General features: G+C 44.0%; 1 protein-coding gene across 2 annotated transcripts in view; it reads left to right on the top strand.

Annotated features, from left to right (window-relative positions):
- dcp2 (decapping mRNA 2) overlaps positions 1-13,998 on the top strand; it is a 40,429-nt gene that overhangs the window by 3,429 nt on the left and 23,002 nt on the right. The window contains exons 2-3 of one of the 2 annotated variants that reach the window (XM_080189002.1): positions 9,066-9,217; positions 9,723-9,850. In XM_080189002.1, coding sequence (XP_080045128.1) covers positions 9,066-9,217; positions 9,723-9,850 — 280 coding nt within the window. Of the gene's footprint in view, positions 1-9,065; positions 9,218-9,280; positions 9,341-9,722; positions 9,851-13,998 lie in introns of both variants that reach the window. The other variant, XM_080189003.1, reaches the window with a different exon arrangement.

Genomic DNA, 13,998 nt, shown 5'->3' with positions numbered 1-13,998 from the left:
ATTTGCAGCTATATCTGCAATGTTACTTGTAGTCTATAATGAAGACAGATGTAAAACACCTGTCCAATTAATCTGTTTATTTTTCCATTATTAATTCCCTGGATTTGCTTTTTATTGGACTAATACTCACTTTGTTGGCTTTTTTAAAAAAACTTGTATTTTTCTCTCATGTTCTTAATTTTTCCCTCTTTATTAATCTATCGCAGATACGGTAGTGAGTTTTAAGGGGCATCTGGACAAATACATGAATAGGATGGGAATAGAGGGATATGGTCCCCAGAAGGGTAGGGAGTTTTCGTTCAGTCAGGCAGCATGGTTGGTGCAGGCTTGGAGGGTCGAAAGGCTTGTTCCTATACTGCAACTTTTTGTTCTGTATTCTTCTTAGCTGTTTTTTGCGTTCTGTCCAGTCTTTTGACCTGCCACCCATCTTTGTGCAGTTACATGTTTTTTTTTAAGTCTGATATCAACTCTAACTTTTTTAGTTAACCATGCATGGGGGTCATCCCCTCGGAAATTTTCTTTCTTGTTGCAATTTACAGCAGGACCATTACCCAAGCCTGCTGGGGAGATTGACTCCCACCTGTGCACATTCTATATTTAATGTCAGTATCAAGTCAAATTCACTTTGCATTGATGCCAGTTGCATAACTTGCCTTTCACTCATTCTGCTGATTATTGTATGAATCAAGTACGTATATTATTTTCTTTTCCAATTTGAATTATCCACGTTTTGTGACAAAAATGTAAAAGAATCATAGAATCCCTACAGTGCAGAAAGAGGCCATTTAGCCCATTGAGTCTGCACTGACCATAATCCCACTCGGGCCCTTATTCCCATAACCCCACATATTTATTCTGCTAAACACTAGGGTCAATTTAGCATGGCCAGTCAACCTAACCTGCACATCTTTGGGCCCATGTGGCACCCAATCTGTCTGCCAGCACAGGCGTTTTTTTTTCCACCGTTGACATCACTATTGTGTGCCTGTTGTCTTCCTCCCAGGAGTGCTTTGGGTAGTGTTGGGGGACACCATTAGTGACCTTGAATTCAGTTGTCTAGGCCTTAAATATGGAATTCCCACAACTTCTCTGTCTTTCCCTCCTCCTTTCTTATGGTAGATGATCCTTAAATTCTACCTCTTTGACAAAGCTACAGTAACTATTCCTATTACCAAATTCCTTAGTAGTTTTAAATACCTTAATTAGATCATTCTTTACAAAATCAGTGGAATAGTTGATGTGGTTTATCCTCATAATTTGCATTGAATCAAAAAATATGCAGCATGGAAGCAGTCGTTCAACCAAGCATGTTCACTCTGATGTTTATGCTTCATAGAAACTTTCAGTTCCTTTTCATCTAACCCTTTTGCTGTAAACTTCTATCCCCCCCTCTTATCTATTTTCTCCTTGGATTCATCTAGCCCTTTAAGCTCTGGTGTCGTTCAGTGGATTTGTTCAACTGTCGAATCCATAGAGAGTGTGGCCCTGGCATTCAAGAGCATACACCACATCCATAGTAGTGATCATTTTGCACTTGGCATGTTGGTATAGTTAACCGCATCCCTGATAACATTCTCCAGGAAAACTTTCAGTACTCTGTGGGTCTCCTTGTAGATCAAGCCCAAGATCCGCTTGACCCCACCACGATGAGCCAGGCAGTGATGGCTGGCTTGGTGGTTCCCTGGATATTACCACGAAACACTTAGCAGTACCACTTTCCTCTGCCTTTCCCCAGTCCTTTGCCTCCTTTTCCTCTGCCAGACATGATTCTTCTTCAGTGTTGCATTCTTTTCAAAGCTAATGCATGTTCCTTGAGATTTTCCCTGTAACTTTGCATAGTTGTTTCTACTCAAATAATCATCTAATTCCCTCAATGGAATATGCCTCCACCAAACTTCCAGCACTGCATTCCAGAACCAAGATGTGGATGTGCCAGCGTTGACTGGGGTAAACACAGTAAAAAGTCTGACAACACCAGGTTTTAGTCCAACCGATTTATTTGATAGTAAACTCACAAGCTTTCGAGGTTTCCCTGTTTGTCAGGTGAATGGAGAGTTCTGGCCTCGGACAGAGCATATAAAGCATAGACAGTTTAGAGATTACTGATTAGAATGCGAATCTTTACACCTAACCTGCTGTTCAAGTCCTAAAGTGGCTGACAATGTGTGTGGAAAGAGCACTGATCACAGGTTAAAGAGATGTGTATTGTCTCCAGACAGCACAGTAAGTGAGGTTTTGCAAACCCAGGCAAGTCACGGGGGTTTGCTGATGACACCAAGATTGGGGGAACGGCAAATTGTGCGGAGGGTGTGGAGAGTCTGCAGAAGGATCTAGATAGGCTGGGCGAATGGGCCAGGAAATGGCAAATGGAATTTAATGTTGGCAAGTGTGAGGTGGTCCACTTTGGTAGGAAGAATGGTAGGAAGGACTATTACTTACGTGGCGAAAAACTGCAGCAGGCGACGGTGCAGAGGGACCTCGGGGTCCTTGTGCATGAATCGCAAAAACCCAGCTTGCAGGTGCAGCAGGTGGTCAGGAAGGCGAATGGGATGCTGGCCTTCATAGCGAGGGGGATTGAATATAAAAGTAGGGAGGTCTTGCTGCAGCTGTATAGGGCATTGGTGAGGCCGCAGCTGGAGTACTGTGTGCAGTTTTGGGCGCCGCACCTGCGCAAGGATATTTTGGCCCTGGAGGGAGTGCAGAGGAGGTTTACTAGGCTGATACCGGAGTTGAGGGGATTGAGCTATGAGGAGAGGCTGAATAAACTAGGCTTGTACTCGTTAGAGTTTAGAAGAATGAGGGGAGATCTCATTGAGACGTATAAGATGATGAATGGGATGGATAGGGTAGAGGTGGAGAGACTCTTCCCGCTCAAAAAAGACAGTAGGACTAGGGGGCACAGCCTCAAGATAAAGGGGAGGCGGTTTAGAACGGAGTTGAGGAGGAACTTCTTCACTCAAAGGGTGGTGAATCTCTGGAATTCTCTGCCCGTTGAAGTGGTGGAGGCTGCCTCGCTAAATATTTTTAAGAAGCGGGTTGATGGGTTCTTGATAAGAGAGGGGATTAAGGGTTATGGGGAGAGGGCGGGAAAGTGGAACTGAGCCACGACAGATCAGCCATGATCTTATTGAATGGCGGGGCAGGCTCGAAGGGCTAGATGGCCTACTCCTGCTCCTATTTCTTATGTTCTTATGTTACAGATAGTGTGACATGAACCCAAGATCCCTGTTGAGACCGTCCTCATGTGTGTGGAACTTGGCTATCAGTCTCTGCTCAGCGACTCTGCGCTGTCGTGTGTCGTGAAGGCCGCCTTGGAGAACGCTTACCCAGAGGTCAGAGGCTGAATGCCCATGACCACTGAAGCGTTCGCCAACAGGAAGGGAACAGTCTTGCCTGGTGATTGTCGAGCGACGTTCATTCATCCGTTGTCGTAGCGTCTGCATGGTCTCCCCAACGTACCATGCTTCGGGACATCCTTTCTTGCAACGTATCAGGTAGACAATGTTGGCCGAGTTGCAAGAGTATTTACCGTGTACCTGGTGGATGGTATTCTCACGTGTGATGATGGTATCCATGTCGATGATCCGGCATGTCTCACAGAGGTTGCTGTGGCAAGGTTGTGTGGTGTTGTGGTCACTGTTCTCCTGAAGACTGGGTAGTTTGCTGCGAACAGTGGTCTGTTTGAGGTTGTGTGGTTGTCTGAAGGCGAGAAGTGGGGGTGTGGGGATGACCCTGGCGAGATGTTTGTCTTCATCAATGATATGTTGAAGACTCCGGAGAAGATGTCGTAGCTTCTCCGCTCCAGGGAAGTACTGGACGACGAAGGGTACTCTGTCCACTGTGTCCCGTGTTTGTCTTCTGAGGAGATCGGTGCGGTTTTTCGCTGTGGCGCATCGGAACTGTCGATCTATGAGTCGAGCGCCATATCCTGTTCTTAAGAGGGCATCTTTCAGCGTCTGGAGGTGTCTGTCACGATCCTCCTCATCTGAGCAAATCCTGTGTATACGGAGGGCTTGTCCATAGGGGATGGCTTCTTTAACATGTTTAGGGTGGAAGCTGGAGAAGTGGAGCATTGTGAGGTTGTCTGTGGGCTTGCGGTAAAGTGAGGTGCTGAAGTGACCGTCCTTAATGGAGATGCATGTGTCCGAGAGTGCAACTGATTCTGGGGAATAGTCCGTGGTGAGTCTGATGGTGGGGTGGAATTTGTTGATATCGTCATATAGTTGTTTCAAGTGATTTGGCCTCATGGTGAACAATCACTTGAAACAACTATATGACGATATCAACAAATTCCACCCCACCATCAGACTCACCACGGACTATTCCCCAGAATCAGTTGCACTCTCGGACACATGCATCTCCATTAAGGACGGTCACCTCAGCACCTCACTTTACCGCAAGCCCACAGACAACCTCACAATGCTCCACTTCTCCAGCTTCCACCCTAAACATGTTAAAGAAGCCATCCCCTATGGACAAGCCCTCCGTATACACAGGATTTGCTCAGATGAGGAGGATCGTGACAGACACCTCCAGACGCTGAAAGATGCCCTCTTAAGAACAGGATATGGCGCTCGACTCATAGATCGACAGTTCCGATGCGCCACAGCGAAAAACCGCACCGATCTCCTCAGAAGACAAATACGGGACACAGTGGACAGAGTACCCTTCGTCGTCCAGTACTTCCCTGGAGCGGAGAAGCTACGACATCTTCTCCGACGTCTTCAGCATATCATTGATGAAGACAAACATCTCGCCAGGGTCATCCCCACACCCCCACTTCTCACCTTCAGACAACCACACAACCTCAAACAGACCATTGTTCACAGCAAACTACCCAGTCTTCAGGAGAACAGTGACCACAACACCACACAACCTTGCTACAGCAACCTCTGCGAGACATGCCGGATCATCGACATGGATACCATCATCACACGTGAGAATACCATCCACCAGGTGCACGGTAAATACTCTTGCAACTCAGCCAACATTGTCTACCTGATACGTTGCAAGAAAGGATGTCCCGAAGCATGGTACGTTGGGGAGACCATGCAGACGCTACGACAACGGATGAATGAACATCGCTCGACAATCACCAGGCAAGACTGTTCCCTTCCTGTTGGCGAACACTTCAGTGGTCATGGGCATTCAGCCTCTGACCTTTGGGTGAGCGTGCTCCAAGGCGGCCTTCACGACACACGACAGTGCAGAGTCGCTGAGCAGAGACTGATAGCCAAGTTCCACACACATGAGGACGGTCTCAACAGGGATCTTGGGTTCATGTCACACTATCTGTAACCCCCGTGACTTGCCTGGGTTTGCAAAACCTCACTTACTGTGCTGTCTGGAGACAATACGCATCCCTTTAACCTGTGGTCAGTGCTCCTTCCACACACATTGTCAGCCACTTTAGGACTTGAACAGCAGGTTAGATGTAAAGATTCGCATTCTAATCAGTAATCTCTAAACTGTCTGTGCTTTATATGCTCTGTCCGAGGCCAGAACTCTCCATTCACCTGACAAACAGGGAAACCTCAAGCTTGTGAGTTTACTATCAAATAAATCGGTTGGACTAAAACCTGGTGTTGTCAGACTTTTTACTTCCAGAACCAAACCACCTTGCTATGTAAAAGAAAAGCAACGTCTCAACATATCTTCTTTTGCAAATCACTTTAAATCTGTGCCCCTTTGTTCTTGATTTTTGTTTGAATATGAACAGTTTCTCCCTATCGACACTTGTCAGCCCCCTCATGATTTTGAGCACCTCTATCAAATCTCTGGATGGAAGAGGTTTTTGATTACTATTTTGGTGCTGCTTCATGCTCTTATTGAGACTTCGAAAAAATTAATCAACTTTGCTTCCAGTTTCCACTGCTCCATTGCCTTCACTTGGTCCATCTCAGACACTTCCATTCCCTTTCTTGACTCCATTTCTGACAGACTATCTACCAATATCCATTACATGCCCACCAACTCCCACAGCTATCTGAACTACAGCTTTTCACACCCTACGTCCTGTAAGGACTCCATCCCCTTTTCTCGGCTCCTCCGCTTCCGTTGCATTTGTTCAGTTGATGCCACTTTCCAAAGTGGTATTTCTAAAGTGTGTTCCTTTTCCCTCAACCATGGATTCCCATCTACAGTTGTCAACAGTGTGCGGTCCATCTTCCACGCCATGACCTCAGCCCCTCCCCTTCCTCCAAGAATAAGGATAGAGTCCCCTTGTTCTCTCATTTCTCCCACCACCTCTGCATACAAAGCATATTTCTCTGCCATTTTTGCCAACTCCAGAGTGATGCCACCACCAAACACATCTTCCTTTCACTCCATCTGTCAGCATTCAGCTGAGACTGTTCCCTCCAGAATAACCTACTCCACTCTCCGCTCTAGCCAACACGTCTCTCCTCGCTTGTGGCACCTTCCCATGCAATCACAGAAGGTGTAACACCTGCCCGTTTACCTTTTCCATGCTCACCATCCAAGGTCCAAAACATTCATTCCAGATTAAGCAGTGTTTCACTTGCACCTCTTTCAGTTTGGTCTATTGCATTCACTGCTCCCAATATGGTCTCTATATCGGAGAGACCAAGCGTAGACTGGGTGATTGCTTTGCTGAGCACCTTCGGTCTGTGTGCAGTCAGGACCCTGAGCTTCCAGTTGCTTGCCATTTTAACACACGATCCTGCTCCAATGTCCACATGTCTGTCCTGGGTCTGCTGCAATATTCCAGTGAAGCTCAATGCAAACTGGAGAAACAGCATCTCGTCTTCCTGGTAGGCACTTTGTAGCCTTTCGGTCTCAACATCGAATTCAACAACTTCAGATGATTAGTTCTGCCCCACCTCGACCCCTTTGTTTTCATTTTTTTTTACTGTTCTCTATCTTTTGTTTCTGTATTGTCTTTCTTCATTTTTCTTTCCCCCCCCCCGCCCTCCTGGGGCAAGGTTTAAAGGAGATGTATGAGGCAAGTTTTTTTTTTATACAGTGGGTGGTGGGTGCCTGGAATTCATTGCCAAGGGAGGTCATGGAAGCAGATACGGTAGTGAATTTTACAGGACATCTTGACAAATACATGAATAGGATGGGAATATGGTCCCCAGAAGGGTAGGGGACTTTGGTTCAGTCTGGCAGCATGCTTGATGCAGGCTTGGAGGGCTGAAGGGCCTGTTCCTATGCTGTAATTTGCTTTGTTCTTTATCCCCCTTTCCTTGCCTTTACTCCTCCTCCTCCTCCTTCCTCCTTTTTCTGAATTTTACCCCTCTCACCCATTCCACACACCTGACGAAGGAACACCGTTTCCAAAAGCTTGCGAGATTACAATCAAATAAACTGGTTGGACTCTAACCTGGTGTTGTGAGACTGCTTACTGTGTTTACCCCAGTCCAATGCCGGCACCTCTACATCATGCCTATTAATAATGCCCAGAATATGTATATTTTATTAACTGCTCTCTCCACCTTCAATGAATTTTCAATTTATTTACGGAATGTGGGCATCACTGACTAGGCCAGCATTTATTGCCCATCCTTAATTGCCTTTGAGCAGTTGGTGGCAAGCTGCCTTCTGAACTGCTGCAGTTCCTGTGGCATTGGTACATTCACAGTGTTAGGGACAAAATTCCAGGATTTTGACCCAGCAATAGTGAGAGAATGGCAATATATTTTCAAATCAGGATGGTGAGTGACATTTGAAGGGAATCTTCTACGTGTTGGTGGTCCCATGTTTCTGCTGACTTTTCCTTCTAGATATTAATGATCATGGTTTTGGATGGTGTTGTCTCAGGAACCTTGGTGAGTTCCTGCAGTGCATCTTGTAAATGGTACGCACTGTGCCGATGTTCGTCAGTGTGGAGGGAGTGAACATTTGTGGAAGGGATGCCAGTCAATTGGGATTGCTTGGTCCTGAATGGTGTGGAGCTTCTTAGTGATGTTGCAGTTGCACTCATCCAGGCAAATGTAGAGTATTGCAGCAAATTCCTGACTTGTGCCTTGTAGATAGTGGACAAACTTTGGAGAGTGAGGTGGTGAGTTTGTTGCCACAGATCTCCCAGCCTCTGACCTTCTCTTGTGACCACAGTATTGACCTGGCTAGTCTAGTTCAGTTTTTGGTCATTGGTAAGCCCCAGTATGTTGATAGTGGGGGACTCAGCAATGGTAATGCCCTTGAATGTCGAGGGGCAATGGTTGGATTTTCTCCTGTTGGAGATGGTCATTGCCTAGCATTTATGTGGCGCACACATTACTTGTCATCCCAACCCTGGATATTGTCCAGGTCTTGTTGAATTTGGAAATGGACTGCTTCAGTATCTGAGAAGTCACAAATGATGCTGCTCATTGTGTAGCCTTCAGTGAACATCCTCACTTCTGACTTCATGATAGAAGAAGGATGGTCAGTATTTGAAACAGCTGAAGATGTTTGAGCTTTACCCTCAGGAATTCCTACAATGATGTCCTGGAACTGAGATGGTTGACCTTTAGCCACCACAACCATCTCCTTTTGAACCACTTATGACTTCAACCAGCAGTGTTTTTCCTCATTTCCATTGACTGCAGTTTTGCTAAGGCTCTTTCATGCCACGTCAAACACTGCCTTGATGTTAAGGGTGGCCAGTCTGGTGAGCAGTCAGGAATGCAGGATGGGGAATGCCGAACTCTTGCTTTTGGGAAGCAAGTTGTGGTTTATGCTTGTATGTATATTTGAATTAATTATCTGCTAAGCTATAAGTAAAGTTGGACTGATACTTGGGATCTTGGAGCCTGCTGAATTGAAAATTGCATTCTTTGGAGCCTCTGTTTTATTGGACAATATTTGGGAATGAGAGGAGTTTGAAGTGAAGGGATCAAAATCAACAATATGTAAATGAAATTTGCTCAAAGTTTCTACGCTATAAACTTCTGATTTATTTTTTAACCATGTACAAGCTGGTGTTTCAGGCTGTTGCAGTGTGTTATTTATAACACATTGTACAGTAGTATGAGGGTATCTTCATAAAATTGTGAATCTTTATAAACAATAGTGACCGTAACAGTTTAATATTGTAACTATGTGGCTTATTTATTGAACAGCCGATTCATTTTGCATATTCCAAGTGAAGAAAGGGACAATGCGATCAGAGTGTGCTTTCAGATTGAGCTGGCCCATTGGTTTTACTTGGACTTCTACATGCAGAACACACCAGGATTGCCTCAGTGTGGGATAAGAGATTTTGCCAAATCAGATATCCTTTTTGACTACATCTGAGGTAGATTTTGTTAACATCTGCAAAATATTTTCCTTGCAGAAATGTCGTGAGCTGATCACTAGATGTGTAACAATGTATTGCAGCCTTTGGAAATAGCAGGTTAGTTTTTGACAGTATGATTTGCTTCTTTGCATTTCCCTGTCCCCTTTAAGCTCCAAATAAGTTGATTTATCTACTCCTCCCTTTACACTTGCACACTTTGTCATGCTGAATTGATTCTTTCCTGGGACTCAAGTTGTGGAAAGCCGTATATTTATTATCTCTTCCATTCCAGGTTTTAAAACCTAAGCTGAGAATCTCCTAATCAGTACTTGAATTACCTGATCTTACCTCCTCCTATTGCCACCTTTGTGATATCTTGTGCCATCTGGATTCAAATCTAATTCTCATGGCAAGAAAATCTGCCTGGCTGAAAGACATCTATCCAAAATGTTGTTTATTCATTTACTGTTGTTGCTTATTCCTTAACTGCTGTTTGCACTCTTCAGTCACTGTTCATTTTTACTCCGGAAAGGGGATGACGTGGAAAAGATTTTAGATGAATGGAAGGAGTACAAGATGGGAGTGCCAACATATGGTGCAATAATACTGGATGAAACACTGGAAAATGTAAGTAATAACCTAGAATCTCTGACTTCTGTAGTGCCAGAGACTCCATATGGTTTCATGTTTGGGAAATGTGAAAGTAGTTTACATCTGTGCAAAAGTCAAGATTTATATTAAATAAAATGAATGTCAGGTCTTTGCTATATGTTTATGGAAGGAAGATAGATCATTTTAAAAAGGCTAACGTGGTAAAGGTATTTCCAATAGCCAGTGAGTCATAACATCATGTAGGGCATATAAGGAGGCCATTCGGCCTATCAAACCTGTGCTGGATCCCCATGGAGCAACCCACTTAGTTCCACTCCCACACTCGGCACAATACTGCTGTAAATTTATTTCTTTCAAGTGCCCATCTAATTTCTTTTGAAATCTTTGACTGTTTCCGCATTCATCACCTTCATGGATAGAGACTTCTAGGTCATTATCATTCACTCTTCGTTCCCCTGGAATCTCTTGCTCAAAATCTTAAATGTGTCTGCTAGCCCTTGTACAATCAGTTACCATAAATTGCGGCATATATGCCAGGCCAATTAATAAGAACATCTCATTTTACAAGCCCCAAAAATCATGCTTTTGTATATGATCAAAGTATAGGTTAACTCCTCCCCTGCCTCAATTTTTGACTCCACAAATGAATGTTTTATTTACTGATATCTTTACAACCGGGCACAATTGATCAAGCGGGGACTATGGGCTCTGCTGCAAAGATGCAAAAAAGAAAGCAGTTTGAAGAATAGGTTTTGTTTTCATGTAGGTTTGTTAAAAGGTGGAAAGGCCAGGCAGAAACAATACTCAAAATTGAATTAGTAACAGTGCTTAAAGACAAGTAATGGGGCAGCACGGTAGTACGGCGGTTAGCACTGCTGTTTCACAGCTGCAGGGACCTGGGTTTGATTCCTGGCTCGGGTCACTGGTCTGTGTGGAGTTTGCACATTCTCCTCGTGTCTGCGTGGATTTGCTCCAGGTGCTCTGGTTTCCTCCCACATTCCAAAGATGTGCAGGTTAGGTTGAATGGCCATGCTAAAATTGCCCCTTAGTGTCCTGGGATGTGTAGGTTAGAGGGATTAGTGGGTAAATGTGTAGGGATATGGGGGTAGGGAGTGGGTGGGATTGCAGTCAGTGCAGATTCGAAGGGCCTCTTTCTGCACTGTAGGGTTCTGTGATTATAAATGAATAGTTTTTGCACAGAGTTGGCACAAACACGATGAACCAAATCAGCCACCTGTCTTGTAAAATACAATGATTGTAATAGTTGACTACAATTGGCCTCAGCAGGTCTAAGTTAGGAAGGGAAAAATTCTACTGTTGATGGCTATCCAGATTCCCTTGTTAGAAGCACACATTCTGGCTGGGTGTAGACATGATCTGGATTCACTGTGATACCCATCACAATCATTCATGGATTAGTTACTCTTTGAGCTATTACTGAACAAGGTGTCAAGAGGTGTCAGTGTCTTCTTACGGGTACAAAGAACAGCACAGCACAAGAATATGCCCTTTGGCCCACGAAGCCTGCAGTGATCACGTTGTCCTTTCTAGACTAACCACTTGTACCCCTCTATTCCCCTCCTGTTCATGTGTCTATCCAGATGAAATGTCACTAATGTGTCTGCTTCAACCACCTCACTTGGCAGTGCATTCCAGGTCCCCATCACTGTGTAAAAAGCCTCCCCCCACCATGAACTTGTGCCCCTTTGTAATTGTCGTTTCTGTGTTGTGAAAAAGCTTCACTTCATAATTTTATGAACTTCTATCAGGTCACCCCTCAGCCTCCATCTTTCCAGGAAGTACAATCCCAGTTTATTCTCCTTATAGCTAATACTCTCCATACTGGGCAACATCCTGGTAAACCTTTCCTGTACTCTCTCCAAAGCCTCCACGTCCTTGTGATAGTGAGACCAGAATTGGACACAGTATTCCAAATGTGGCCTAACCAATGTTTTATATAACTGCAATGTAATTTGCCAACTCTTATATTCAGTGTGGTAGCCGATGAAGGCAAGCATGCTTTCTTCACCACCATTTCCACCTGTGCTGCTACTTTTTAAGGTTTTGTGGACCCATACTCCTGTCTGTGTCTAAGCTCCTGATGGTTCTGCCATTTATTTTATAGCTCCCTGAATCGGATCTGCCAAAATGCATCACTTCGCATTTGTCCAGATTAAATTCCATCTGCCATTTCTCTGTCCAACTTTCTAATCTATCTGTATGCAGCTATATTCCCTGACAATCTTCATTGCTATCCGCAACTCCAGCAATCTTAGTACCATCTGCAAACTTGCTAATCAGATCAGCTTCGAAGTCCACACACAAACAGCAAAAGGCCCTGTACTGATCCCTGTGGAACACCACTAGTTACAGACCTCCATTCAGAAAAACACCTTTCCACTGCTACCACCTGTCTTGTATGGCCAAGCCAGTTCTGAATCCATCTAGCTAGTTCACCCTGATCCCATTAGATTTAATCTTTGGCACCACAATGAGGGACCTAGTCAAGTGCTTTACTGAAATCCACGTAGACAACATCAACAGTTTTTCCCTCCTCGATCATTTTTGCAAATCACCTCAAAAAACTCAATCAAGTTAGTGAGACATGACCTTCCTTCGTACAAAACCATGCAGCCTGTTGCTAATAAAACCATTCCGTCCTTAAGAATCTTCTCCAACAATTTCGCTGTCATTGGCCTATAATTGTCCGGGTTATCCTCGCTACCCTTCTCAAATAACAGGATAACATTGGCTATCCTCCAGTCCTCTGGCTACAGGTGAGGTCCCAATGAGGAAATAAAGATACTGAGAAATGAGGTTATGAAGGATAGTTTTTTTTCGTAAGGATGAAAGTACTTGCAACTAAATATATCAAATTTGTTAAATATCCATTTTTTGGTTTCACTACTGAGCAGTAAAACTTTATACAAAATCAACAAGATTTGAGGTACTGGAATAATTTGTCATAATGTGGTTATATTTAAAAGGAAAAACAAACCCACTATACAGCCAATTGGTACGAAAAGTACATTTTGACTGGTTACTACACACTATGATATGGAGCCTGAATAGAGTCATAGATGTTTACAGCATGGAAACTGGCTTTTCAGCCCACCTTGTCCATGCTGCCTTTTTTTTTTAAACCCCCTAAGCTAATGCCAATTGCCTGCATTTGGCCCATATCCTTCTATATCCATCTTACCCAAGTAACTGTCTAAATGCTTTTTAAAGGACAAAATTATACCCGCCTCTACTACTACATCTGGCAGCTTGTTCCAGCCACTCGTCACCCTCTGTGTGGGGGAAAAAAAATTGCCATCTGGACACTTTTATATCTCTCACCTTAAACCTATGCCCTTGGGAAAATAAATTGACTATCTAGCTGGTCTATGCCCCTTATTATTTTGTAGACTTCTACAAGACCACCTCTCGGCCTTCTACGCTCCAGAGAAAAAAAATTCTAGTCTAACCAGCCTCTGCTTTATAATTCAATCCATCAAGTCCCAGTAGCATCCTAGTAAATCTTTTTTGCATTCTTTCTAGTTTAATAATATCTTTTCTATAATAGAGTGACCAGAAATGCGCACACTATTCCAAGTGTGGCCTTACCAATGTCTTGTACAGCTTCAACAAGTCATCCCAACCCCTGTATTCAATGTTCTGACCAATGAAACCAAGCATGCTGAATGCCTTCTTCACCACTCTGTCCACCTGTGATTCCACTTTCAAGGAGCTATGAACATGGACTCCTAGATCTCTTTGTTCTGTAACTCTCCCCAACGCCCTACAATTAACTGAGTAAGTCCTGCCCTGGTTCAATCAAGGTGATAAATGGATCACCTCTCATTTATCTAAATTAAACTCCATTTGTCAGCCCACAGGCCCAATTGGTCAGGATCCAATTGCAATCTGCAAATTTACTAACCATGCCTCCTATACTCTCATCCAAATCATTAATATAAATGACAAATAACAGTGGACCCAGCACTGATTCCTGAGGTATACTGTTGGTCACAGGCGTCCAGTTTGAAAAAGAACCTGCTACAACCACCTGACAGAAGCCAATTTTGTATCCATTTAGATACCTCAACCTGGATCCTGTGAAATTTAAACTTAAGCAGCAACCTACCATGCAGTACCTTGTCAAAGGCCTTGATAAAGTC

Source organism: Carcharhinus amblyrhynchos, chromosome 5 (genome assembly GCF_965287045.1).
Source record: "Carcharhinus amblyrhynchos chromosome 5, sCarAmb.v2.hapA, whole genome shotgun sequence".
Lineage (NCBI taxonomy): Eukaryota > Metazoa > Chordata > Chondrichthyes > Carcharhiniformes > Carcharhinidae > Carcharhinus > Carcharhinus amblyrhynchos.
This window is presented reverse-complemented; position numbering and strand designations above follow the sequence as displayed.